This window comes from Passer montanus, unplaced genomic scaffold (genome assembly GCF_014805655.1).
Source record: "Passer montanus isolate IOZ18808 unplaced genomic scaffold, ASM1480565v1 scaffold304, whole genome shotgun sequence".
NCBI classification, from domain to species: Eukaryota; Metazoa; Chordata; class Aves; order Passeriformes; family Passeridae; genus Passer; species Passer montanus.
In genome coordinates, this window is record NW_024367753.1 from 1 (window position 1) to 25,301 (window position 25,301).

At 48.0% G+C, this 25,301-nt stretch overlaps 1 protein-coding gene across 4 annotated transcripts in view; it reads left to right on the forward strand.

Annotated features, from left to right (window-relative positions):
- Nucleotides 1-151: 151 nt before the first annotated feature.
- Nucleotides 152-25,301, forward strand: part of EDC3 (enhancer of mRNA decapping 3) — a 35,465-nt gene continuing 10,315 nt past the window's right edge. Inside the window, exons 1-4 of one of the 4 annotated variants that reach the window (XM_039714717.1) lie at nt 152-215; nt 2,913-3,088; nt 6,658-6,971; nt 14,426-14,761. In XM_039714717.1, the coding sequence (XP_039570651.1) occupies nt 2,925-3,088; nt 6,658-6,971; nt 14,426-14,761 (814 nt within the window). In that variant the 5' untranslated portion in view covers nt 152-215; nt 2,913-2,924. Of the gene's footprint in view, nt 302-680; nt 774-2,906; nt 3,089-6,657; nt 6,972-14,425; nt 14,762-25,301 lie in introns of those variants that run through there. The other 3 variants (XM_039714718.1, XM_039714715.1, XM_039714716.1) reach the window with 3 other exon arrangements.

Genomic DNA, 25,301 nt, shown 5'->3' on the forward strand with positions numbered 1-25,301 from the left:
CAATATTTGCCACATTTACCATATTTACAATATTCCCAATATTTGGGATCCCTGTGTTTGCCTGTGGGGCTCCCTGTATTTTCCTACAGGGACACAGCCACCCCCCAGTCCCACGCCAGGATAGTTTAATTTCTATTTGCACTCAGACACAGATTTATTGTTGGCTGTTGTTCTGCTACAAGGAGGCTCGTGTTGTTCAACAGGATCCCTGCAAGGTGATGGTGTGTGCTGAGCTCCTTCCCCTATTTCCTGAGGGAGATGGAAAAGAAAACAGGAAATGGAATGAAGCTCTGGCTCTGCTGTGGGTGGCCAGGGGTGTGCTTGGAGGGTGGTTGTGTGTTCTGAGGGTGTTATCTGTGTTGTGAGGTGCTTTTGGCAGCCCTCTCCTTGGAATGCAGACATTCTCATCGTGGGTAGCATCAACACACAGCCCAGGAAGGACAGGAGCCTCTGCTGAGCAATTTATGGCTTTGTGACCAAATTGAATCTTTTCTTCCCTTTGAAGCATCCCCTGCTTTCAGCCCGTGGAACTTGGGGGAAGTGAGATTTATTTTTTTTTCCTCACCCAGGTTTTTTCTTTTAACACAGGTGTGTCACACAGGTGTCGCAGCCGCCGGAGCGCTCCTGGCCTGGGCACTGCGCATGCGCACAGCGCCGCCGTCTCTATGGTGCCGCCGGCGGCCGGAGCGCCGCGCGGGGGGCGGGTCCGGAAGTGACGTCACGCCGAGCGGCGGTGAGGCGGAGGGGCCGCGGCGAGGCGGGAGCGGCGGCGGGTGAGGGGCACGGGGCAGGGACACGGGACACGGGACACGGGACACGCTTTTCCCTTGCACTTTTTCCACGAGGCTCAGCTTGCAGGGGCTCCAGCTGCCTCTTCCAGCAATGTGATTTTTACATGGAAGCTGATCTCCCTGGGCTGTCTCCTGTGTTTCTTTGTGCTGCTCGCAGTAAACATCAAACATTCTCCCTCTTTGATTGCAGCACGAAAGGCAAATCTACACATTCAGGAGCTTGTCATGTCTCCTGTTCTCCGTGATGCTCGTGAGCCTGTCACTGGGAAATGTGGGATCAAAGGAGCTCTTTAGGTGCTTCCAGCAGGGCTGGAAACATCTGTCTAAACAAATTGCACTTCTTCCTCCCTGCTTCTGACAGAACTCCAGTGCTGGGAAGCAGAGCAACTATTTTTTAATTCATGTATCTAATTGTGGCTGCTGCTGCCTTTGCTGCTTTTCTCCTGCATTCCAGTTTTTGGGGTTTTTTTTCCCCTTTTGTGTTTCTCTGTTGGTTAGGATTCCCCTCCTGCCCTGTATCTCTGTTCCCTGAAAGATTTTGCTTTTCTTTTGCACGTGCAGAGATCAATCCTGAATATTCACAGGAGCTGTTCTGGCCCAGTGTCCATCTGCCAAAACCAGGGCAGTGGAGAGAAATTCCCAGTTTGACATCACAGGGAGCGTTGCCTTTATCCCAGCCTGGAAATGAAACCAGGGCAGTGGAGAGAAATTCCCAGTTTGAAATCACAGGGAGCGTTGCCTTTATCCCAGCCTGGAAATGAAATCTGGGCAGTGGAGAGAAATTCCCAGTTGGAAATCACAGGGAGCATTTGAAGGCCTTCAGGGGCTTTTGTGAACATCTTTTTTATATCACCTCCTTACTAAAATTATCTCAAGTTTCATTTCCAGACTGGGGAAAAGGCAACAGGAGAATATCCACAGGCAGGACAAACCAATTAAATATTTATTTTGGATTCTGAATTCAGCTGGTCAAGCAAAGATCTGCAGATCCTTATTTGAAGGCCTTCAGGGGCTTTTGTGAACATCTTGTATCACCTCCTTACTAAAATGATTTTGAGTTTCATTTCCAGGCTAAGGAAAAGGCAACAGGAGAATATCCACAAGCAGGATGAAACACTGAATATTCCTCTTGGATTTGGAATCCACCCAGTCAGACAAAGATCTGCAGATCTTTCTTTGAAGGTCTCCAGGGGCTTTTGTGGACAACTTTCTTATAGAGCAGATCTTTATTTGTAGGCTTTCAGGAGCTTTTGTGATCATCTTTCTTATATCACCTTCTTACTAAAATTATCTGGTTCATTTTCAGCTTGGGAATATCCACAGGCAGGACAAAACACCAAATATTTCTTCTGGGTTTTGAATTAGCTGGTCAAGCAAAGATCTGCAGATCTTTATTTGAAGGCCTTCAGGGGCTTTTGTGAACATCTTCTATTACCTCCTTACTAAAATTATCTGGAGTTTCATTTCCAGGTTGGAAAGAGAATATCCACAAGGCAGGATGAAACACTAAATATTTCTTTTGGATTTTGAATTCAGCTGGTCAAGCAAAGATCTGCAGATCTTTATTTGAAGGCCTTCACGGGCTTTTGTGAGCATCTTCTATTACCTCCTTACTAAAATTGAATCTCGAGTTTCATTTCCAGCTTGGGAAAAAGACAAAAGGAAAATTTCCACAAGGCAGGACGAAACACTGAATATTTCTTTTGGATCTTGAATTCAGCTGGTCAGGCAAAGATCTGCAGATCTTTATTTGAAGGCCTTCAGGGGCTTTTGTGAAGATCTTATATTACCTCCTTACTAAAATTGAAGCTCGAGTTTCATTTCCAGCTTGGGAAAAAGACAAAAGGAAAATTTCCACAAGGCAGGACGAAACACTAAATATTTCTTTTGGATCTTGAATTCAGCTGTTCAGACAAAGATCAATGGGGAAGGCAAAGCCCCAAATCTATGTTTATATTTTGTTGTAAATTATTCTGTATTATCCTGGGGTTTACACCCTGCCTGGGGTGGCTGGGGTGTCAGTTCCTCCCCAGCAAGGGGAGAGGGGCCAGCAGAGGCTGCCAGGGCTCCGGGGCAGCGCTGCTGATCCCGGCTGTGGCTTTGTGCCTCTCGTTGCAGCAGCTCTGCACAACCATGGCCACGGACTGGCTGGGCAGCATCGTGTCCATCAACTGTGGGGAGAGCCTGGGCGTGTACCAGGGCAGGGTGTCTGCTGTGGACCAGGTCAGCCAGACCATCTCCCTCACGCGGCCCTTCCACAACGGCGTCAAGTGCCTCGTGCCCGAGGTCACCTTCAGGTGAGTGCCCCCCTGCCCGGGGTCCTGCTTTGGAGAGCCTCCCTGCAGTGGGAAATAAACCCTCTCCCTCTGAGTTGTTATAATTTTGGAATTAAGGAGCTCTCAGGCAAAGATTTGGGAGTAGGAATAATAATAATTATTATTATTGTAGTAATAATAATAGTAGTAATAATAATAATAATGGTTCTTCATTAGGGAAAAAAGCAATGCAGGAATACAAAACAGCACTGCCAGAGTCAGAGCAGCAGCTGAGCCCCTGTGAATCAGGGTGGTGTCACAGTCCCATCCCATGGATGAGTTTGAGGGTCTCAGGATGAGGGAAGAGATGAGAATCTTGACTCCATGTTTCAGAAGGCTGATTTATTATTATATTATGATATTATATTATATTTAAATGCTATACTAAAACTACAAAAAAGAATAGAGAGAAAGGATCCTTCAGAAGGTTGGAAAGGAAAGGAATGAATTATAACAAAAGCTGGTGGCTGCTCACAGCTCAACACAGGTGGCTGCCATTGGTCACCAAGCAAAAACAATTTCACATACTGGGTAGACAATTCTGTAAATCGTATTCCAAAGCAACAAAACATGGAGAAGCTGAAGGTTCCCAGCTTCTCAGGAGAAAAGATCCTGGCAAAAGGATTTTTTATAAAATAGACCTGTGACACCATCCCAGGGTGGCTCAGCCCTCCTGCAGTGCCAGCTGTGCTTCTGCTGGAGCAGGGATCCTGCACAAGGCTGCAGTTTTCCTCTGCAGCTCCAGGGCTGCTGGAGATGGGCCTGGGGTTCCTCTGGGAATGCAGGGCAGGAGAAAGCTGCTCCTGTGGGAATGCAGGGCAGGAGAAAGCTGCTCCTCTGGGAATGCAGGGGGCAGAGGCTGCTGTGCTGTTCCAGGCTCAGATTGTATCCAGGTAGGAATGCTTGGCTCCTCCCCTGGGCAGAGCATCTCCCAGTGGGATGATGGAATTTGATCAGTTACTCAGTGACATTCATGGCCCATGAACAGAAGATAATTAATAATTAATGGCCCTTTAACAGAAGAGAACTGCTCCACAGGTAGGAACAGAATACACAGCCCCATTTCCAGCCCAAGACAGACTGTTAGATTATAGTTTTAATTTTGATTTAGGGATGGGGTAACTGAAAGGTGTTTAATGAACTTTTAGTTTTATGAGAATGATGCGATAAGATAGATATTATAATTTATGCTGTTACAATTAGAAGTTAAACTGTTTCTTAATTGTTCTCATAGTTTTGCATGAGAGACACTTGGGGAAGTGATGCAGAGCATTCACCAGCACAAAAAATGAACATTTTTGTTTATACCCTGAGAAGGTTTGAGGCTGCTTTAGCCTTCTCCTGGTCCTGTCTCCCAGCAGGGGTGAGAGCAGGGCATTGCCCAGCACTGAGCCCAGCACACCCCAACTGTGACATCTCAAACTGGTGACACAAAACCACTGAGCTGTGGAACACTACAAGTGGCTCTTGGTTTATTCATTCTTTGTTCTATGTTCTAGGTGTTTTAAAGCAAATCATTTCAAATTACTCTTTGTAAGTTGTACTGTATTTTTTATAATATATATTACTGTAGTATAGTATTTTTATTATATATAAATATATTTGTATATTTATAATATAATATGTTTGACTATGTTATACTATAATATTTTTACTGTATTTTTTATAATTCTGTTTTTCTAAAATAGTTCATTTTATTTGTAAAACTACTCATTTAAAGTTACTTTTAGTAACTCTTACTATATTTTTATAATTCTATTTTTCGGAAATATTTTATTTATAAAATTAATTTTAGATTACTCTTCATAGGTCTTACTATTATACATTTTTCATAATTCTGTTTTTCTAAAATACTTTATAAAACTTTTTTTAAACTCTAAACTCTGTTTCTCTCTTAACAATATCTTATTCTATAGTATTTCTAAATCAACATTACTTATCTTAAAATTTATATATAAATACATACTACATAAACTTCTGTCAAACTTTACAAATCCATTTCTCCCATTGCACTGGGCTAGGAGGTTATTTGGGGGTCAGGCCATGTGTGTGGACAAATATATATTTATATGTTATTGTAAATTATTTTTATTTATAAAAATAAATAATATTTTACTGTTTCTATTTTGTTTATAATTTTATTTATATATAATATATAATATATAATATAATTTTATAGTAATTAATGTACAATATAGAAAGTTTTAATATATAAAATTACAATATATAATCATATATTATTTATATGTAAATATTATATATTATATAAATATTTTAATAATTTTATATAATGTAATTTAAAATAATAATCTATAATCTCTAGTATATAAAATATATATTGAAATATATAAATTATATTTATTATATACATATATAACAAATATGTATAATTTTTATTTATAATTTTATTTCTCTTATATAAAAATGTAATTCTGAAATTATTAATATAATATATATGAATCTATAATATATATGATTCTATAATATATATAATTCTATAATATATATAATTCTATAATATATAAAATGGTATAATATGTAAAATAGATATATTTAATATGTTTTATGTATTAAATATATCTTAATATATAATGTATATGATAAATAGATATTTTTCGCTTACAGTTTTTATTAATGTATATTTTTATTTATTTCTATTTCCAGTGCTTTGATTTCTGCTCTGCTCTGTTGTAGCAGAGGGGCCGAGGTGCTTTCCCAAAGCTTTGCCCCCAGCAGTTCTTTCCCCCCTGTTCCTGCTAACCCTGCTTAACAAACCCCCAATAAGTGGGGGTCACTCCTCAGTGCCCCTTTTCCTGTCCCTGAAATGCTGCACTCCAGGCTCGAGTCCCTCCTTTCTCAACAGCACTGCCTCCACAAATACTCTGAATTTATTTTTCCCCTTGGATTCTGAGGAGAGGCACTGGGGGCAGGCAGGGGGTGGTGGAAATCTCTCTGCTTTCACACCCCCTGGACAGATGCTGAGGTGAAGCTGAGGAGCCCAATTCCCAATTTCTGCCCTGCAGCCAGTGCAGGGCTTTGGAATCACCCCTTTGTTGGCTTTTGGCTGGTGCCCAGTGCTAGATTAGTTTTCTTTAGCCTTTTTTCTTTGGAAGTGGGAAGTATCCTCCTTGTCTGAGCATGAACAGCTCTGATCTGAGGGTGGCTTTCTGCAGAAATGGATTAAAAGTAATAGCAGCCTCAAGGCTGAGAGCAATTAATTAGCTGGGAACTGTTAAATTAATGCAGATTTCTGCAAAGCTCTGGGCCGGTTGCTTCCATTTTCTGCTTGACTGATTCCTGTTTCAGCTGCAGAACCTTTCAGACAAAATCCAGGTGCAGTGCAGGCATACTGAAGTTGTTATTTTGAAGATTTGCCATTTCAGCTGAACATTTTGATGTCTGTGTATGTTCGAGCATTAAAATCCTTTTATTCCGTGTTTTAATTGATGATGACATCAGAACAATCCCATTGGGCAGCGATGTTTTTCCTCAGGAGGGTTTTTCCTGCCAGGGTGTGTGCTAAATTCCTGCTGTTCTCGTGCTGTTTTTAGGGCAGGTGACATCACTGAGCTGAAGATCCTGGAGATCCCGGGGCCTGGGGACAGCAGGCAATGTGGGGACACACAGCACATGGACACGGCCATGCCAGGGGTGGGCTGCCAGGTGGGGCCCAGCCAGAACGGCACTGGCAAGGTGCTGAAGAAACCCCTGTCCAGCAGTGCCCCACAGAACATCCCCAGGAGGACGGACATGAAGAGCCAGGACATTGTCATCTCCCCACAGCAGCAGTGCTCCAAGAGCTACATGGACCGACACATGGAGACGCTGAGCCAGCCCAAGGGCTTCCGGCGGAGGCACAACTCCTGTGAGTGTGGGGCTCTGCTGCTCCAGCACTTCCCTTTGCCACCAGCCTTTGCTGGGAGCTTCCCCTGGCCCAGCTCTGGGTTGTTTTGAATTAGAGTGTATTTCTGACCCCACCTAGAGGTGTTGTAGTCAGGTGAGGGTTGTCTTGGTTTGGAAGGACAGGTGTCTGCTAAGGAAGGCAGGAGCCTCGCCTGAAATGGAAAATGTAAACCCCCTCCCTCTGAGTTGCTCTAAATTTTAAATTAAGGGGCTCTCAGGCAAAAAATATGGGAGCAGGAATAACAGTTCTTTACTAGGGAAGGAAATAAAAAGATGAAATAAACAATGCAGTAAACCAAAACTACACTGACAGAGTCAGAACACAACCTGACACCCTGGTCAGGGTGGTGGTAGCATTCCCATTGGAATGGTGGCTGCAGTCCCACTGCAGTGCCAGGGGTGGTTCCTGGAGCAGGATCCTGTAGCAGTCCCATTGGAATGGTGGCTGCAGTCCTGCAGTGCCAGGGGTGGTTCCTGGAGCAGGATCCTGTAGCAGTCCCATTGGAATGGTGGCTGCAGTCCCACTGCAGTGCCAGGGGTGGTTCCTGGAGCAGGATCCTGTAGCAGTCCCATTGGAATGGTGGCTGCAGTCCTGCAGTGCCAGGGGTGGTTCCTGGAGCAGGATCCTGTAGAAAGGTGCAATCTTCCTCTGAAGATGCAGTGTGCAGTGCCAGGGGTGGTTCCTGGAGCAGGATCCTGTAGAAAGGTGCAATCTTCCTCTGAAGATGCAGTGGAGGAGGCAGCTGTTCCTCTGGGAATCCAGAGAAGCTGTGCTGGTGTTCCAGAACTCCAGATTGTATCCAGGTAGGAATGCAGGGCTCCTCCCCTGGGCTCACATCTCCCAGTGGATGCTGCAGTTCTTATCAGCCATGCAGGGACATTCCACAGCCTGGTATCAGCAGATGTGTCCCCAGGAAGGATTGGGTGTGGAAGAGATAAGGAAAACTGCCCCCTGAACAGGAGACATGGCAAACAGAATCCAGTTTGCTTGGCAACCCAGGACAGGGTTGGTCTCTTGTTCCTGACTGAATGAGAGGACACAGTTTTAAATTTGATTGGATGTTAGGAAAAGGTTTTTTATTGAAAGAGGGATAAAGTACTGGATTTGCCTGCCTGGGGAGGTGGTGGAGTCCCCATCCCTGGATGTGTTTGAAACAAGACTGGATGTGGCACTCAGTGCTATGGTCTACTTGAGGTGGTGCTAGGGCATGGCTTGGACTCAAAGGTCTTAAAGGTCTCTTCAATCTTGGTGATTCTGTCTATGTAGAAAATATCTAATGCCAGTTCCAAGGATTTCCTCATTTTGCTATCTTTCCTGTTTGAAGGTTGCCCAGCTTCCAGCCTTTTCCTCTACAAGGAGCTGCTACAAACTGCAGTGTGATCCTCAAGTGGGAGGAAAACACCGTGGGTTGGAGCAGCTCAGTGTTGTGTTTGCAGGAATCCTCCAGGAAAAGTGAAAGAAACATGCAGGGAGACTTTCCCCCACTGTTTTGTCTTTCACTATTTTAAGACTTCCTGAGGCAGCAGTGAGAGTTCAGGATTAATGGCTTTTTTTCCTGCTTAATTTAACCTCTTGCTTTTTAAATCTCCCCAAACTTTTCTATTTAAGGCTTCTAAACCCATAACCTATTACAGCATCACCCTGTACATAATTACAAATGGGTTTTGGCTGTGTTGTTAAAAATATGAATTAATGAAAGTGATGTAAAATCAGAGCATCCCAAAGTCACACATCCCTTGTTTTTATTTCTCTTGATAAAATCTTCAAAATTGGGCCAAAACTGGTTTGTTCACTTTTTTCCTCAAAGCTCCCTGAGCTGTCTCCCTTTCCTGATCCTCATAATCTAATTCCTCAGATTTCAGTGTACATCCAGCATATTTCCATGACTTAATTGTTGAAACCTTGGTATTTCCATGGCTTAATTGTTGAAGCCTTGGTATGCATCCAGAGTAATTCCATGATTTCATTTTCTTGCAAAAGAAACCAACCAAGGTGGGCCAGGCCAGTGAAACAGCTGTAAGGCTGTGGGTTTGGGGAGAAATTCCTAGACCTCTGGAAGTCTTTCTCCCTTACCAGCAACTGGGATATTTTTACCCCTTCCAGGATGTCTGGTAGATTTGGGGTGAGCAGAGTTAGGAGTTGTCAACCTCAGCCCACAAACAGCTCAGGTTTGCATGAGCACAGCAGGTGACTTTTACAGACTTTGAGGGAGGTTGAGCAAGGTCTTAGATGTTGGCTTGGGTTCATTTTGGGATACAGGAGGTACAGAAGGGATGTTTTACCCTGTAAAATGTGTATTTGGAGAGTAGGTGTGAGTTTTAGGAGGGGGATGCATTTGGGCCTGGCTTTGTGCAGGAGTGCAGGGAAGAATAGGCTGAGATGCCATCCAGAGCTTGGGTCCTGCAGCTGAAAGTTGACCTCTTGCTGGCCTCTAGCGTGCCAAGTGAGGGCCAGCATTCCCCTTTGGAGAATTTGTCCCCCCACCATCAACTGGGATATTTTTACCCCTTCCAGGATGTCTGGTGGATTTGGGGCGAGCAGAGCTTCACCCTACAAACAACTCATGTTAGGTTTGCATAGCACAGCAGGTGACTTTTACAGACTTTGAGGCAGGTTGAGCGAGGTCCTAGGTGTTGGCTTGGGTTCATTTTGGGATACAGGAGGTACAGAAGGGATGTTTTACCCTGTAAAATGTGTGTTTGGAGAGTATGTGAGTGATGTGTGAGTTTTAGGAGGGGGATGCATTTGGGCCTGGCTTTGTGCAGGAGTGCAGGACTGAGATGCCATCCAGAGCTTGGGTCCTGCAGCTGAAAGTTGACCTCTTGCTGGCCTCTAGCGTGCCAAGTGAGGGCCAGCATTCCCCTTTGGAGCCCTGGTGTGACAGGAATCAATAAACCCCAAGCAGCAGCGCAGGTTTCCCAACAATGGCTCTGCTGCCGTGCTGGCACCGGGCTCGTGGTGCCAGGGCTGCCAGCAAAGCCTCCCACAGGGATCTCTCAGGAAGGCAGCCAGCTCGCTGGAGACTTTGTTTGCTTGTGTGCTGTACATGAAAGGGTTGTTATTCCTCAGAAACAAAAAAAGCCCGGGAAGGATTGTTTATCTTGTGAGGGAGGTGCTTTTGTGTGTGCCAGCTTGGAGTGGAGCTCTCCTCATGCAGGGCAGAGCACTGGAAGCTGTGATCCAGAAGCAGCTGGAGTAGGAGATCTGCCTTTGCTTTCCTCCCCTTGCCCTTCTTTTGCCTCTTTTCTTTTCCCTGAGCAGAACCAGCTGTCATTTTTTCCTGCCTAGAAGGCGATGCTTGAAGAGGAGCAGCTCCCAATTTTGCTCCCAGCTCCTTGGAAGCCTGTGCCATGTTCTGTGTGCCTTGTTGGGGGGCTGTGGGGCAGCCTGGGCAGAGCTGGGTGGGTCAGGGAGCTGCCCACCACGTTGTGATGAGGAGGGCTCCTGGCTCCCATTCTTTGTGGCTGCAGGGAGCTTTGCTGCCATTGTTCTCCAGCTTTTCTGGTGCAGCTTTATTCCATCAGCATTCCGTGCTCCCATCAGCTGCTCCTGTCCCACTGACACCCACCCTGAGTGCTGGGGCAGTGAGGGGAGTGTGGCAGGAGCAGCCTGAGCTGGCCAAACCCTTGCCACTGGCACGAGCAGCAGGCTGGCTTTGCCTTTGTGCCGTGCAGGCTCCAGCCTGTCCCCCTGAACCCTGAGAGCCCCTTGGCTCCTGCTGGAGCTGCAGTTCCTGAGCCTTGGGAGAGCTGGGGCCTGTTGTGTTTGCATTCCTCATCTTCCTCCTTTGGCTCTGATTCCAGCAGTGGCAGTTTAGTTCCAAACCAAATCCTGTCCAGCTCTGTGTCACCTTTGGGACAGAGGGGAAGTTGGTACCAAAAGCTTTCAAAACCATGCACATAAATGAGTGGTTGCAGTGTGCCTACTGAAATTCTCCTCCCTGGCAAGCCTTTCCTCTCTCCTAAATCCTGTTTTTTCACCACAGTGCTGGAATTCTGCTGTCTGTCCTTTCAAGAAAAAAGGTACATTATCATTTGAGAAGGATATTTGGGGTTTTTTCCTTAATGGGGAATGCTTATTCTGCAAGGCCTAGCAGATTTAGGATCTTGCTGTGGTGACTGGGAAAGCTTTCAGGTGAGTTATTAACCAGTTCTGGAGAAAAACCAAGCCCCACTCTGTCTGAAATAAATCCTTGCTGGGGCAATGCATCTCTGACTGGCAATAAACCAGGTACAACATCATCAGGAAATCCCATTTCAGCATGACTGGAGTTGGACATGCTGAAACTGGACTTGTAAGGAGACAGGAAGGGTGCTGGTGGAGTTTGTGCCTGCTGCAAATGTTCTGGGATGTTTGAAAATCTCCTTGGATGGCTTGAAATTCTTTGTTTCTGTGTTATCAAACCGATTCTCTCTAACTCATTTGTATAAATCCATCACAAAGGGGATTATCTTAAACAACAGGAAATGTTAGTAGAGCAAGAGCTCTGGCTTGATAACTTACTCCATCTGTTGGACGCTGTAGGTGATTGTTATAACTGCAGGAATTGGTCTGAAATATTTTCTAGTAATTGCAAATGCAACACTGGCAAGGACAAACAGAATAATATTGTCTGGACCTGAAGGACAAAGGCAGAAATGGGCAAGTAAAGGATATGTTGAGCTCCTAATTGTATATTTGCATCAGTTCTTCTTCTCCAACCCTAAGGAGGATGTAAAATGTGTGTTTGGAGAGTATGTGAGTGATGTGTGAGTTTTAGGAGGGGGATGCATTTGGGCCTGGCTTTGTGCAGGAGTGCAGGACTGAGATGCCATCCAGAGCTTGGGTCCTGCAGCTGAAAGTTGACCTCTTGCTGGCCTCTAGCGTGCCAAGTGAGGGCCAGCATTCCCCTTTGGAGCCCTGGTGTGACAGGAATCAATAAACCCCAAGCAGCAGCGCAGGTTTCCCAACAATGGCTCTGCTGCCGTGCTGGCACCGGGCTCGTGGTGCCAGGGCTGCCAGCAAAGCCTCCCACAGGGATCTCTCAGGAAGGCAGCCAGCTCGCTGGAGACTTTGTTTGCTTGTGTGCTGTACATGAAAGGGTTGTTATTCCTCAGAAACAAAAAAAGCCCGGGAAGGATTGTTTATCTTGTGAGGGAGGTGCTTTTGTGTGTGCCAGCTTGGAGTGGAGCTCTCCTCATGCAGGGCAGAGCACTGGAAGCTGTGATCCAGAAGCAGCTGGAGTAGGAGATCTGCCTTTGCTTTCCTCCCCTTGCCCTTCTTTTGCCTCTTTTCTTTTCCCTGAGCAGAACCAGCTGTCATTTTTTCCTGCCTAGAAGGCGATGCTTGAAGAGGAGCAGCTCCCAATTTTGCTCCCAGCTCCTTGGAAGCCTGTGCCATGTTCTGTGTGCCTTGTTGGGGGGCTGTGGGGCAGCCTGGGCAGAGCTGGGTGGGTCAGGGAGCTGCCCACCACGTTGTGATGAGGAGGGCTCCTGGCTCCCATTCTTTGTGGCTGCAGGGAGCTTTGCTGCCATTGTTCTCCAGCTTTTCTGGTGCAGCTTTATTCCATCAGCATTCCGTGCTCCCATCAGCTGCTCCTGTCCCACTGACACCCACCCTGAGTGCTGGGGCAGTGAGGGGAGTGTGGCAGGAGCAGCCTGAGCTGGCCAAACCCTTGCCACTGGCACGAGCAGCAGGCTGGCTTTGCCTTTGTGCCGTGCAGGCTCCAGCCTGTCCCCCTGAACCCTGAGAGCCCCTTGGCTCCTGCTGGAGCTGCAGTTCCTGAGCCTTGGGAGAGCTGGGGCCTGTTGTGTTTGCATTCCTCATCTTCCTCCTTTGGCTCTGATTCCAGCAGTGGCAGTTTAGTTCCAAACCAAATCCTGTCCAGCTCTGTGTCACCTTTGGGACAGAGGGGAAGTTGGTACCAAAAGCTTTCAAAACCATGCACATAAATGAGTGGTTGCAGTGTGCCTACTGAAATTCTCCTCCCTGGCAAGCCTTTCCTCTCTCCTAAATCCTGTTTTTTCACCACAGTGCTGGAATTCTGCTGTCTGTCCTTCCAAGAAAAAAGGTACATTGTCATTTGAGAAGGATGTCTGGGGTTTTTTTCTTGATGGGAAATGGTTATTCTGCAAGGCCTGGCAGATTTAGGATCTTGCTGTGGTGACTGGGAAAGCTTTCAGGTGAGTTATTAACCAGTTCTGGAGAAAAACCAAGCCCCACTGTGTCTGAAATAAATCCTTGTTGGGGCAATGCATCTCTGACTGGCAATAAACCAGGTACAACATCATCAGGAAATCCCATTTCAGCATGACTGGAGTTGGACATGCTGAAACTGGACTTGTAAGGGGACAGGAAGGGTGCTGGTGGAGTTTGTGCCTGCTGCAAATGTTCTGGGATGTTTGAAAATCTCCTTGGATGGCTTGAAATTCTTTGTTTCTGTGTTATCAAACCGATTCTCTCTAACTCATTTGTATAAATCCATCACAAAGGGGATTATCTTAAACAACAGGAAATGTTAGTAGAGCAAGAGCTCTGGCTTGATAACTTACTCCATCTGTTGGACGCTGTAGGTGATTGTTATAACTGCAGGAATTGGTCTGAAATATTTTCTAGTAATTGCAAATGCAACACTGGCAAGGACAAACAGAATAATATTGTCTGGACCTGAAGGACAAAGGCAGAAATGGGCAAGTAAAGGATATGTTGAGCTCCTAATTGTATATTTGCATCAGTTCTTCTTCTCCAGCCCTAAGGAGGAGACTTTCATCAGTCTCACTGCAGAGAATTTGGGCTTTCCCAATGACTTATGGTTGGAAAGAAGTGTATTCCAAACCACCAGGTAATGGGTGAGGAGGAGAGTGAAACAGGAGTGGGGCAATGGACTGTGTGTCATATCACAGAAATCACATCAAGGCTGAGGAAAAAGAGATCCTTTCTATTCAGGGTTTGTAGTTCTCCCTTAAAAATCATTAACAGGGAAGGAAACACCTACAGTAGTTTCTGAAATTTAGGGGAATTCCAGAGAAGGGCTTGGGTCACACACCTGCCTGAACATGGGAAAACTCCGAGGTCACAGCTGATTACCTTGCCACTGGTGTGGCACTGGGGTTAAATAAAACCTGGAGAAACACCTCTTTTGCTGCTGTGGGCAAGCCTGCTTTTCCAGCCTGGCTGGTGGAGGGAAATCCCTGGAAGTCTCTTAGCTGATGCTCTATTTTCTGTTGGTGTTCTTTTTTCTCTTGGTGTTCTATTTTCTATCTGACGTTCTGTTTCCTGCTGGCTTAGCTGAGCCTGAGTAGTGCCAGCTCCAGAGCTGAGCTCCATGGTGAGCACCCCTTGGGTGAGGGGACTGTGAGCAGGAGCTCCCCTCTGCCCCAAGAAGTGCCTTTTTCCCTTTCAGGACCCACTCCCACCTTGCTTTTCTTTTGGCTTAGGGTCATCCAGCAGCCGCCACCCGAACCAGGTGACCCCGAAGAAGAGCGGCCTGAAGAACGGGCAGATGAAGAGCAAGGATGATGAATGCTTTGGGGATGACATTGATGAAATCCCAGACACTGATTTCGATTTTGAGGGCAACCTGGCCCTTTTTGACAAGGCAGCTGTGTTTGAAGAGATCGAGACTTACGAGAGGAGGAGCGGCACGCGCTCGCGAGGGACCCCCAACGAGAAACCCGCCCGCTACCGGCACGACGAGAACATCCTGGAGTCAGAGCCCATCGTCTACAGGAGGATTGTGGTACCCCAGAACCCCAACAAGGAGTTCTGCACGGGTATGTTCCTCATAAGGACCCAAACTGCTGCTTTTGGGGGCACACATTGTGTGGTTTTGCTGTGAGGGGGTCAGCTCGATGTGGTCCAAGCAAGGCTGGATTTGTGTGTGCACACACAGCCTTTGCAGTGTTTCTGAGAGAAATACTCAGAGAGGGCAGCAAAGTGTTGCTCCAGCAGGGAGCAAAGCTGGTGGCTGGGAACTGAGTAAGAGGTGTTGGAATCCTTGCTTTGATTTCAGTAGCCTGGGGAACCCACATGGACTTGGGAGAGGGACAGAGGGGCTCAGGATTTGTGCTTTCATGATTTCAGGAGATTTCCTGTGTTTCTGGCATGAGAATCAGCTTGATGTGGTCCAAGCAAGGCTGGATTTGTGTGTGCACACACAGCCTTTGCAGTGTTTCTGAGAGAAATACTCAGAGAGGGCAGCAAAGTGTTGCTCCAGCAGGGAGCAAAGCTGGTGGCTGGGAACTGAGTAAGAGGTGTTGGAATCCTTGCTTTGATTTCAGTAGCCTGGGGAACCCACATGGACTTGGGAGAGGGACAGAGGGGCTCAGGATTTGTGCTTTCATGATTTCAGGAGATTTCCTGTGTTTCTGGCATGAGAATCAGCTTGATGTGGTCCAAGCAAGGCTGGATTTGTGTGTGCACACACAGCCTTTAGAGAAATACTCAGGGCAGCAAAGTGTTGCTCCAGCAGGGAGCAGAGCTGATGGCTGGGAACTGAGTGAGAGGTGTTGGAATCCTTGCTTTGATTTCAGTAGCCTGGGGGACAGAGGGATGGGCTCAGGATTTGTGCTTTCATGGTTTCAGGAGATTTCCTGTGCTTCTGGCACTCCTTGGGTTGTACTTCTCCATTTCTGTGGGGGTTTAAATATAGTTCAAGTAAAAAGGACTTAGGGCACATTTAGTCCAAATTCCAGGTAACTTCAATCTCCTTGGGATATCTTGCCTTTGATTTTAGGTGCTGTAAAATGTGGGAGTGAAGGAAATTTGGCATTCTAGGAGTGTTTCTTTTCCACATCAGAAAGAAATCAGATGTCAGCTCTTCTTGCAGGGCCTCAAACCAGCTGATATTCTGGTAGCCTGAGCAGAAGTGTGAGCAGCTCCTCGTGCTGTCATTCGTCCTCTGCCTGGAAATTCCATCTGGGGTGTGAAACGCTCCAGGGGAGGAAGCTGATGGATTTGTAATGATTTGCTGCTTTTCAGTTTTGAAAAGTCTCTCTTTTGAATGGTTCTGGTGTATAACAATGTCCTAGTTCTCCATTTCTGTCATTCCTCTTCCTGGTGTCCCACCCTGCTCCTGGGTGAGAGGAAAACACCGTGGCTTGGAGCAGCTCAGTGTTGTGTTTGCAGGGATCCTGGAGGAAAAGTGACAGAAACATGCAGTGGAGCTTTCCCCCACTGCTTTGTCTTTGATTTTAAGACTTCCTGAGGCAGCAGTGAGAGTTCAGGATTAATGGCTTTTTTTCCTGCTTAATTTAACCTCTTGCTTTTTAAATCTCCCCAAGCTTTCAGCATCTCTCTGTGGAGGAAGCCACACTGATTACCTCTGTGCTCTGTGAACAAGCACCTCTTCATTTGCTGTGTGGTTTCTTGTCTATCTTGTGGGATTTTTCAGATTTCATACTTGTCAATCCATCTTCCAGCTGGCTTGTTTGAGAGGAGACAGGGCCTCTGTGGATGTCTAGTCTGAAACAAAAGCTAAGCCACTGTTGGCAGCCAGTCTGAGCAGCATGGCTGATAGGGGATTCTAGCAGCAGAATTCCTGGGAGGAAAACCACCATGCACTGAGCAGCAGTGAGGAAATTCAGGGATGGAAACCCGACGCTGTTTGCTGCACTCCCAATCCCTTTGTTTAGCAGCTGGAAGGAGGATGCTGAGCTGTAGGCAGCCTGCCTCTCAGTGCCTCAGAGAGCAGCTGGTGATTAAATGAGTGCCAGGAGCTCCAAAAGCCTTCTTGGTTTTGGATGTGTCTGTGGCAGGATTCTCCCTGCAGAGTTTTTTCTGGTTTCCTAAGGGAAGCTCTCCTTGCAAAAAGCACTTCCTAGTTATGACAAAGCACTTCTTTCTCTTTTTTTTTTGCACCCTGGGCCAGTCTGAGAGATGATTGTGTTAATAGAGACAGTGAGACAGTGATTCTGACAGAGACAGTGATTCTCTGTCTGCTGCAACAGCACAAAACTGATGCTGGAGATTGGCAGGGAGTTCATATCCAGCTCTTGGCACTGTGGGATCCCTGTCTCTGGATCCCTGCCTGCTTTTTGATGCCATGGAGGATGGTACAGAGGTAAAACCAAACTGCTGATGGCAGTTTTGAGTCAGTCTTTTGAGTTCCCCAAAGACTCACCTGCAGGACTTCCAGCCTGGGATTTTATTGCTGACTGAGAGAACTTGGTGTGTGTAGGATAAACACTTCATTCCACTGGGATGCTTTTCTGAGAGCTGGTTTTGTGGAGCTAGGCTGTCAAGTGTCACATTTCTAAAACAACCCTGTGTTTTACAAGTGAGCAGGGAATGAAGAAGGTGGGAATCTGTTCCAACCAAGTGAAAACCTGGAGCTAATAGAACTTACCAGCTGATTGTGGCTGAGCTAAGTCATCCCTGGGACTCCACACTCCTAAACACATCATTAGTCTTCACTGATTTGGGCTGGCTGCTGTTGATCTGTCTCTTTATTTACTGGGAAATGCAACTGCTTGGCAAAAACTGCCTCTCTGGAAAGGCTGTTCCTTGCATAAGGTGTGAGCTGCCTTTTTCTGCTTGCAGAGAATTTAAATGTGTGTTGTCTCTGTTTCTGCTGTTGGCACTAAAACTCCTGTGTTTGAACATCTCTGTGTTTTGGGAGCAGGTCCTCAGCAGAGCCAACACTGTGCAGCAGTGTTGGAGCTCAGAGGAGTTTGCAGGAGGGTCTGCTCTTCAAACAAGCCTTTCCTTCACAATGAGGAGGTGCAGGAGCAGGCAGAGCTTTGTGCCAGGATCAGAGGCTGGGTGTGCCCTGAGGGTGATGCCCACGGTGTGGCTTTTCCTTTGGAAAGGATTTTCCTTTCCCTGTCCTTGACTGACTTTTCTCCTCTTTTAGCTCTTCCATGGCTGGATGTGAATATTGATTGTGTGAAGTGTTCCGGGCTGCTTTGAGGACAGAGAAAACTTTCACTCTCCTCAATTTTGCTTCAGGAACAAAGAGTGGGCCTGGGGCAGTCCCTTTGTCCCTCTGGCAGATTTTGCTCAGCTGGAGGGAATTGTGCACTAGTGCTGGGAGAGGCTCACACTGGAAGGTCAGCCAGAGCTCTGGTGGGATTTGCTGTAATTAAAAACAACGATGATTAGCAAAAGCAGCCCTTAAGGTTGTGTTGTTTGAGGGGCAGTAAATGTGTTTGGCTGAGGCTGCAGGCAGGTGGGTCCAGCTTTACCAGCAGCAGAAGGCAGCAGGGAATGTCTCCTGTGCCTGGTGTGGGCAGGAGCTCCAGACTGTCACACCGGGGCTCTGGACCTGGAGTTGGGACCTGGGATTATTCACTGCCAAAGGAAAGAGCTGGTGATGTCAGGACAGCTTGCAGGAGGTGCTGAGTCCACTTCTGCCTGAGCCATTGCCTGGATTTATTTTAGCAGAGAACTGGAACTAGAGAACTGCTGAAATGGCCAAGGGAAAAGATGGGATCCAACCTCCGAGTTCCTCTAGCATCAACCCTCTCCTTTTTCCCTGCCACTGCAAGCTTGGCAAGCATTTGGGCATCCCAGCAGCATTACAGGGCTTGTTTGGGGAAAAACTCCTAATTCTTTAACTTCTGCAGAGTTAACTCAGCTCTTCTGCTGCCTTGGGATGTTTTTGTCCACCCAGTGTCACTCTGCATGTCACAAAACCATTCAGTCTATATTTGCCTTGTGTTTTTGGTTTTTTTTTTCTTTTCCCAGGCAGCTGTAAAATACATTTATTTAATATTAAAAGGCCTGGGCTAATTTATTTTATTGCCTTCATTAGCAAACAATAAAGATGCCCTGTCCAACCCAAACATAATTAAAGTTGGCAGAGCTTCAGTTTTGTGGCAGTGGTGTTATTGTTAGTGGCTTTACTCTGCCAGAGTTTATTTAACTCCCTGGGCCTGCTTTTGATGAGCCAGTCTGACTGGTTGGGCCTTGCGTGAGGGCAGAGAAGGGAAGTTCTGCTGGCATTTCAGCTGCTCCTGAGAGGCAGCAATTAGGACAGGCTGGCGTGCTGAATGCCACTCCACAGTGCCTCGCATGAACCCCCTGGTGCCAGCAGCCCGTGCTAAAGCAGCTGTCCTGGAGCTGCTGGCTGAGGGAGGGACGTGCAGGGCACACAAGGTCTGTGCTGGGCTGGGTGCCCACAGAGTCTGCTGTGTCCTTCTGCTTCAGGGACGTGGTGCAGCATTTAAGCAGGGCATTCGTGGGTGCTTCTGGTGGAGCAAAGGTGGAGTTTGGGATCTGCCTCTTGTGGGGTCAGCAGTGATGCTGGGACAGACCCCAAGCTCGGGTCGCTCATTGCAAACCTTCCCTGGAGCTTGAAAAACAACAGCAGTGGCAGAGCTGTGACTGGCAGTGTGGCACGGGGCAGATGGGTGACCCACGGGGCAGGTGGTGACAGAGGGCAGCAAAGTGTTGCTCCAGCAGGGAGCAAAGCTGGTGGCTGGGAACTGAGTAAGAGGTGTTGGAATCCTTGCTTTGATTTCAGTAGCCTGGGGAACCCACATGGACTTGGGAGAGGGACAGAGGGGCTCAGGATTTGTGCTTTCATGATTTCAGGAGATTTCCTGTGTTTCTGGCATGAGAATCAGCTTGATGTGGTCCAAGCAAGGCTGGATTTGTGTGTGCACACACAGCCTTTCTTTGCAGTGTTTCTGAGAGAAATACTCAGGGAGGGTGGCAAAGTGTTGCTCCAGCAGGGAGCAGAGCTGGTGGCTGGGAACTGAGTAAGAGGTGTTGGAATCCTTGCTTTGATTTCAGTAGCCTGGGGAACCCACATGGACTTGGGAGAGGGACAGAGGGGCTCAGGATTTGTGCTTTCATGATTTCAGGAGATTTCCTGTGCTTCTGGCATGAGAATCAGCTTGATGTGGTCCAAGCAAGGCTGGATTTGTGTGTGCACACACAGCCTTTGCAGTGTTTCTGAGAGAAATACTCAGGGCAGCAAAGTGTTGCTCCAGCAGGGAGCAGAGCTGATGGCTGGGAACTGAGTAAGAGGTGTTGGAATCCTTGCTTTGATTTCAGTAGCCTGGGGGACAGAGGGATGGGCTCAGGATTTGTGCTTTCATGGTTTCAGGAGATTTCCTGTGCTTCTGGCACTCCTTGGGTTGTACTTCTCCATTTCTGTGGGAATTTAAATATAGTTCAAGTAAAAAGGACTTAGGGCACATTTAGTCCAAATTCCAGGTAACTTCAATCTCCTTGGGATATCTTGCCTTTGATTTTAGGTGCTGTAAAATGTGGGAGTGAAGGAAATTTGGCATTCTAGGAGTGTTTCTTTTCCACATCAGAAAGAAATCAGATGTCAGCTCTTCTTGCAGGGCCTCAAACCAGCTGATATTCTGGTAGCCTGAGCAGAAGTGTGAGCAGCTCCTCGTGCTGTCATTCGTCCTCTGCCTGGAAATTCCATCTGGGGTGTGAAACGCTCCAGGGGAGGAAGCTGATGGATTTGTAATGATTTGCTGCTTTTCAGTTTTGAAAAGTCTCTCTTTTGAATGGTTCTGGTGTATAACAATGTCCTAGTTCTCCATTTCTGTCATTCCTCTTCCTGGTGTCCCACCCTGCTCCTGGGTGAGAGGAAAACACCGTGGGTTGGAGCAGCTCAGTGTTGTGTTTGCAGGGATCCTGGAGGAAAAGTGACAGAAACATGCAGTGGAGCTTTCCCCCACTGCTTTGTCTTTGATGATTTTAAAACTTCCTGAGGCAGCAGTGAGAGTTCAGGATTAATGGCTTTTTTTCCTGCTTAATTTAACCTCTTGCTTTTTAAATCTCCCCAAGCTTTCAGCATCTCTCTGTGGAGGAAGCCACACTGATTACCTCTGTGCTCTGTGAACAAGCACCTCTTCATTTGCTGTGTGGTTTCTTGTCTATCTTGTGGGATTTTTCAGATTTCATACTTGTCAATCCATCTTCCAGCTGGCTTGTTTGAGAGGAGACAGGGCCTCTGTGGATGTCTAGTCTGAAACAAAAGCTAAGCCACTGTTGGCAGCCAGTCTGAGCAGCATGGCTGATAGGGGATTCTAGCAGCAGAATTCCTGGGAGGAAAACCACCATGCACTGAGCAGCAGTGAGGAAATTCAGGGATGGAAACCCGACGCTGTTTGCTGCACTCCCAATCCCTTTGTTTAGCAGCTGGAAGGAGGATGCTGAGCTGTAGGCAGCCTGCCTCTCAGTGCCTCAGAGAGCAGCTGGTGATTAAATGAGTGCCAGGAGCTCCAAAAGCCTTCTTGGTTTTGGATGTGTCTGTGGCAGGATTCTCCCTGCAGAGTTTTTTCTGGTTTCCTAAGGGAAGCTCTCCTTGCAAAAAGCACTTCCTAGTTATGACAAAGCACTTCTTTCTCTTTTTTTTTTGCACCCTGGTCCAGTCTGAGAGATGATTGTGTTAATAGAGACAGTGAGACAGTGATTCTGACTGAGACAGTGATTCTCTGTCTGCTGCAACAGCACAAAACTGATGCTGGAGATTGGCAGGGAGTTCATATCCAGCTCTTGGCACTGTGGGATCCCTGTCTCTGGATCCCTGCCTGCTTTTTGATGCCATGGAGGATGGTACAGAGGTAAAACCAAACTGCTGATGGCAGTTTTGAGTCAGTCTTTTGAGTTCCCCAAAGACTCACCTGCAGGACTTCCAGCCTGGGATTTTATTGCTGACTGAGAGAACTTGGTGTGTGTAGGATAAACACTTCATTCCACTGGGATGCTTTTCTGAGAGCTGGTTTTGTGGAGCTAGGCTGTCAAGTGTCACATTTCTAAAACAACCCTGTGTTTTACAAGTGAGCAGGGAATGAAGAAGGTGGGAATCTGTTCCAACCAAGTGAAAACCTGGAGCTAATAGAACTTACCAGCTGATTGTGGCTGAGCTAAGTCATCCCTGGGACTCCACACTCCTAAACACATCATTAGTCTTCACTGATTTGGGCTGGCTGCTGTTGATCTGTCTCTTTATTTACTGGGAAATGCAACTGCTTGGCAAAAACTGCCTCTCTGGAAAGGCTGTTCCTTGCATAAGGTGTGAGCTGCCTTTTTCTGCTTGCAGAGAATTTAAATGTGTGTTGTCTCTGTTTCTGCTGTTGGCACTAAAACTCCTGTGTTTGAACATCTCTGTGTTTTGGGAGCAGGTCCTCAGCAGAGCCAACACTGTGCAGCAGTGTTGGAGCTCAGAGGAGTTTGCAGGAGGGTCTGCTCTTCAAACAAGCCTTTCCTTCACAATGAGGAGGTGCAGGAGCAGGCAGAGCTTTGTGCCAGGATCAGAGGCTGGGTGTGCCCTGAGGGTGATGCCCATGGTGTGGCTTTTCCTTTGGAAAGGATTTTCCTTTCCCTGTCCTTGACTGACTTTTCTCCTCTTTTAGCTCTTCCATGGCTGGATGTGAATATTGATTGTGTGAAGTGTTCTGGGCTGCTTTGAGGACAGAGAAAACTTTCACTCTCCTCAATTTTGCTTCAGGAACAAAGAGTGGGCCTGGGGCAGTCCCTTTGTCCCTCTGGCAGTTTTTTTGCTCAGCTGGAGGGAATTGTGCACTAGTGCTGGGAGAGGCTCACACTGGAAGGTCAGCCAGAGCTCTGGTGGGATTTGCTGTAATTAAAAACAACGATGATTAGCAAAAGCAGCCCTTAAGGTTGTGTTGTTTGAGGGGCAGTAAATGTGTTTGGCTGAGGCTGCAGGCAGGTGGGTCCAGCTTTACCAGCAGCAGAAGGCAGCAGGGAATGTCTCCTGTGCCTGGTGTGGGCAGGAGCTCCAGACTGTCACACCGGGGCTCTGGACCTGGAGTTGGGACCTGGGATTATTCACTGCCAAAGGAAAGAGCTGGTGATGTCAGGACAGCTTGCAGGAGGTGCTGAGTCCACTTCTGCCTGAGCCATTGCCTGGATTTATTTTAGCAGAGAACTGGAACTAGAGAACTGCTGAAATGGCCAAGGGAAAAGATGGGATCCAACCTCCGAGTTCCTCTAGCATCAACCCTCTCCTTTTTCCCTGCCACTGCAAGCTTGGCAAGCATTTGGGCATCCCAGCAGCATTACAGGGCTTGTTTGGGGAAAAACTCCTAATTCTTTAACTTCTGCAGAGTTAACTCAGCTCTTCTGCTGCCTTGGGATGTTTTTGTCCACCCAGTGTCACTCTGCATGTCACAAAACCATTCAATCTATATTTGCCTTGTGTTTTTGGTTTTTTTTTTCTTTTCCCAGGCAGCTGTAAAATACATTTATTTAATATTAAAAGGCCTGGGCTAATTTATTTTATTGCCTTCATTAGCAAACAATAAAGATGCCCTGTCCAACCCAAACATAATTAAAGTTGGCAGAGCTTCAGTTTTGTGGCAGTGGTGTTATTGTTAGTGGCTTTACTCTGCCAGAGTTTATTTAACTCCCTGGGCCTGCTTTTGATGAGCCAGTCTGACTGGTTGGGCCTTGCGTGAGGGCAGAGAAGGGAAGTTCTGCTGGCATTTCAGCTGCTCCTGAGAGGCAGCAATTAGGACAGGCTGGCGTGCTGAATGCCACTCCACAGTGCCTCGCATGAACCCCCTGGTGCCAGCAGCCCGTGCTAAAGCAGCTGTCCTGGAGCTGCTGGCTGAGGGAGGGACGTGCAGGGCACACAAGGTCTGTGCTGGGCTGGGTGCCCACAGAGTGGAGAGTGTCTGCTGTGTCCTTCTGCTTCAGGGACGTGGTGCAGCATTTAAGCAGGGCATTCGTGGGTGCTTCTGGTGGAGCAAAGGTGGAGTTTGGGATCTGCCTCTTGTGGGGTCAGCAGTGATGCTGGGACAGACCCCAAGCTCGGGTCGCTCATTGCAAACCTTCCCTGGAGCTTGAAAAACAACAGCAGTGGCAGAGCTGTGACTGGCAGTGTGGCACGGGGCAGGTGGGTGACCCACGGGGCAGGTGGTGACCACTGTGGGCACAGGGCATGGCATGGCATAGGACAGGTGGATGGCCTACAGGGCGGGCCGTGACCGCTGTGGGCACAGGTCAGGGTGTGGCACAGGACAGGTGGGTGACCCACAGGGCAGGTGGTGACTGCTGTGGGCACAGTGTGGCATGGGGCAGGTGATGACCACTGTGGGCACATGGCAGGGTGTGGCACAGGGCAGGTGGGTGACCCACGGGGCAGGTGGTGACCCACAGGGCAGGTGGTGACCACCGTGGGCACAGGGCACAGTGTGACCAGTGTGACACAGGGAAGGTGAGTGACTGTGACCACTGCAGCAGGCACAGGGCACGTGTGTGACCCACGGGGCAGGTGGGTGACTGTGACCGCTGTGGGCACAGGGCAGGTGTGTGGCACAGGGCAGGTGTGTGGCACAGGGCAGGTTTGTGGCTGCTGGCACAGACCAGGGTTGTTCCTGCAGGGCTCAGGCTCTTATCAGCACTCGGGCATGGCTGATAACAGCCTGCTGGCCTGCTGGCAGCCGGGGTCCCTCTGGGGCAATGGTCCTTCTGCTTCAGGGACGTGGTGCAGCATTTAAGCAGGGCATTCGTGGGTGCTTCTGGTGGAGCAAAGGTGGAGTTTGGGATCTGCCTCTTGTGGGGTCAGCAGTGATGCTGGGACAGACCCCAAGCTCGGGTCGCTCATTGCAAACCTTCCCTGGAGCTTGAAAAACAACAGCAGTGGCAGAGCTGTGACTGGCAGTGTGGCACGGGGCAGATGGGTGACCCACGGGGCAGGTGGTGACTGCTGTGGGCACAGTGTGGCATGGGGCAGGTGATGACCACTGTGGGCACATGGCAGGGTGTGGCACAGGGCAGGTGGGTGACCCACGGGGCAGGTGGGTGACCCACAGGGCAGGTGGGTGACCCTTGGGGCAGGTGCTGACCACCGTGGGCACAGGGCACAGTGTGACCAGTGTGACACAGGGAAGGTGAGTGACTGTGACCACTGCAGCAGGCACAGGGCACGTGTGTGACCCACGGGGCAGGTGGGTGACTGTGACCGCTGTGGGCACAGGGCAGGTGTGTGGCACAGGGCAGGTGTGTGGCACAGGGCCAGGTGTGTGGCACAGGGCAGGTTTGTGGCTGCTGGCACAGACCAGGGTTGTTCCTGCAGGGCTCAGGCTCTTATCAGCACTGGGGCATGGCTGATAACAGCCTGCTGGCCTGCTGGCAGCCAGGGTGCCCTCTGGGGCAATGGTGGCACACACGGAGCCCTCTCTGTGTGCCAGGCCTGGCTGCTGAGGCTCAGCAGTGTCCTCTTTGCTGTCCCCCTGCAGGCACAGCTCTGGGCTCACCTCTGCTGGAAAACACAGGGTTGGGTTTTTTGTTGTTTTGTGGTGGTTTTTTTGTTTTTTTTTTTTTTTTTTTTTTTTGTTTTGGGGTTTTTTGTTTGTTTTTGGGGTTTTGTTTATTTGT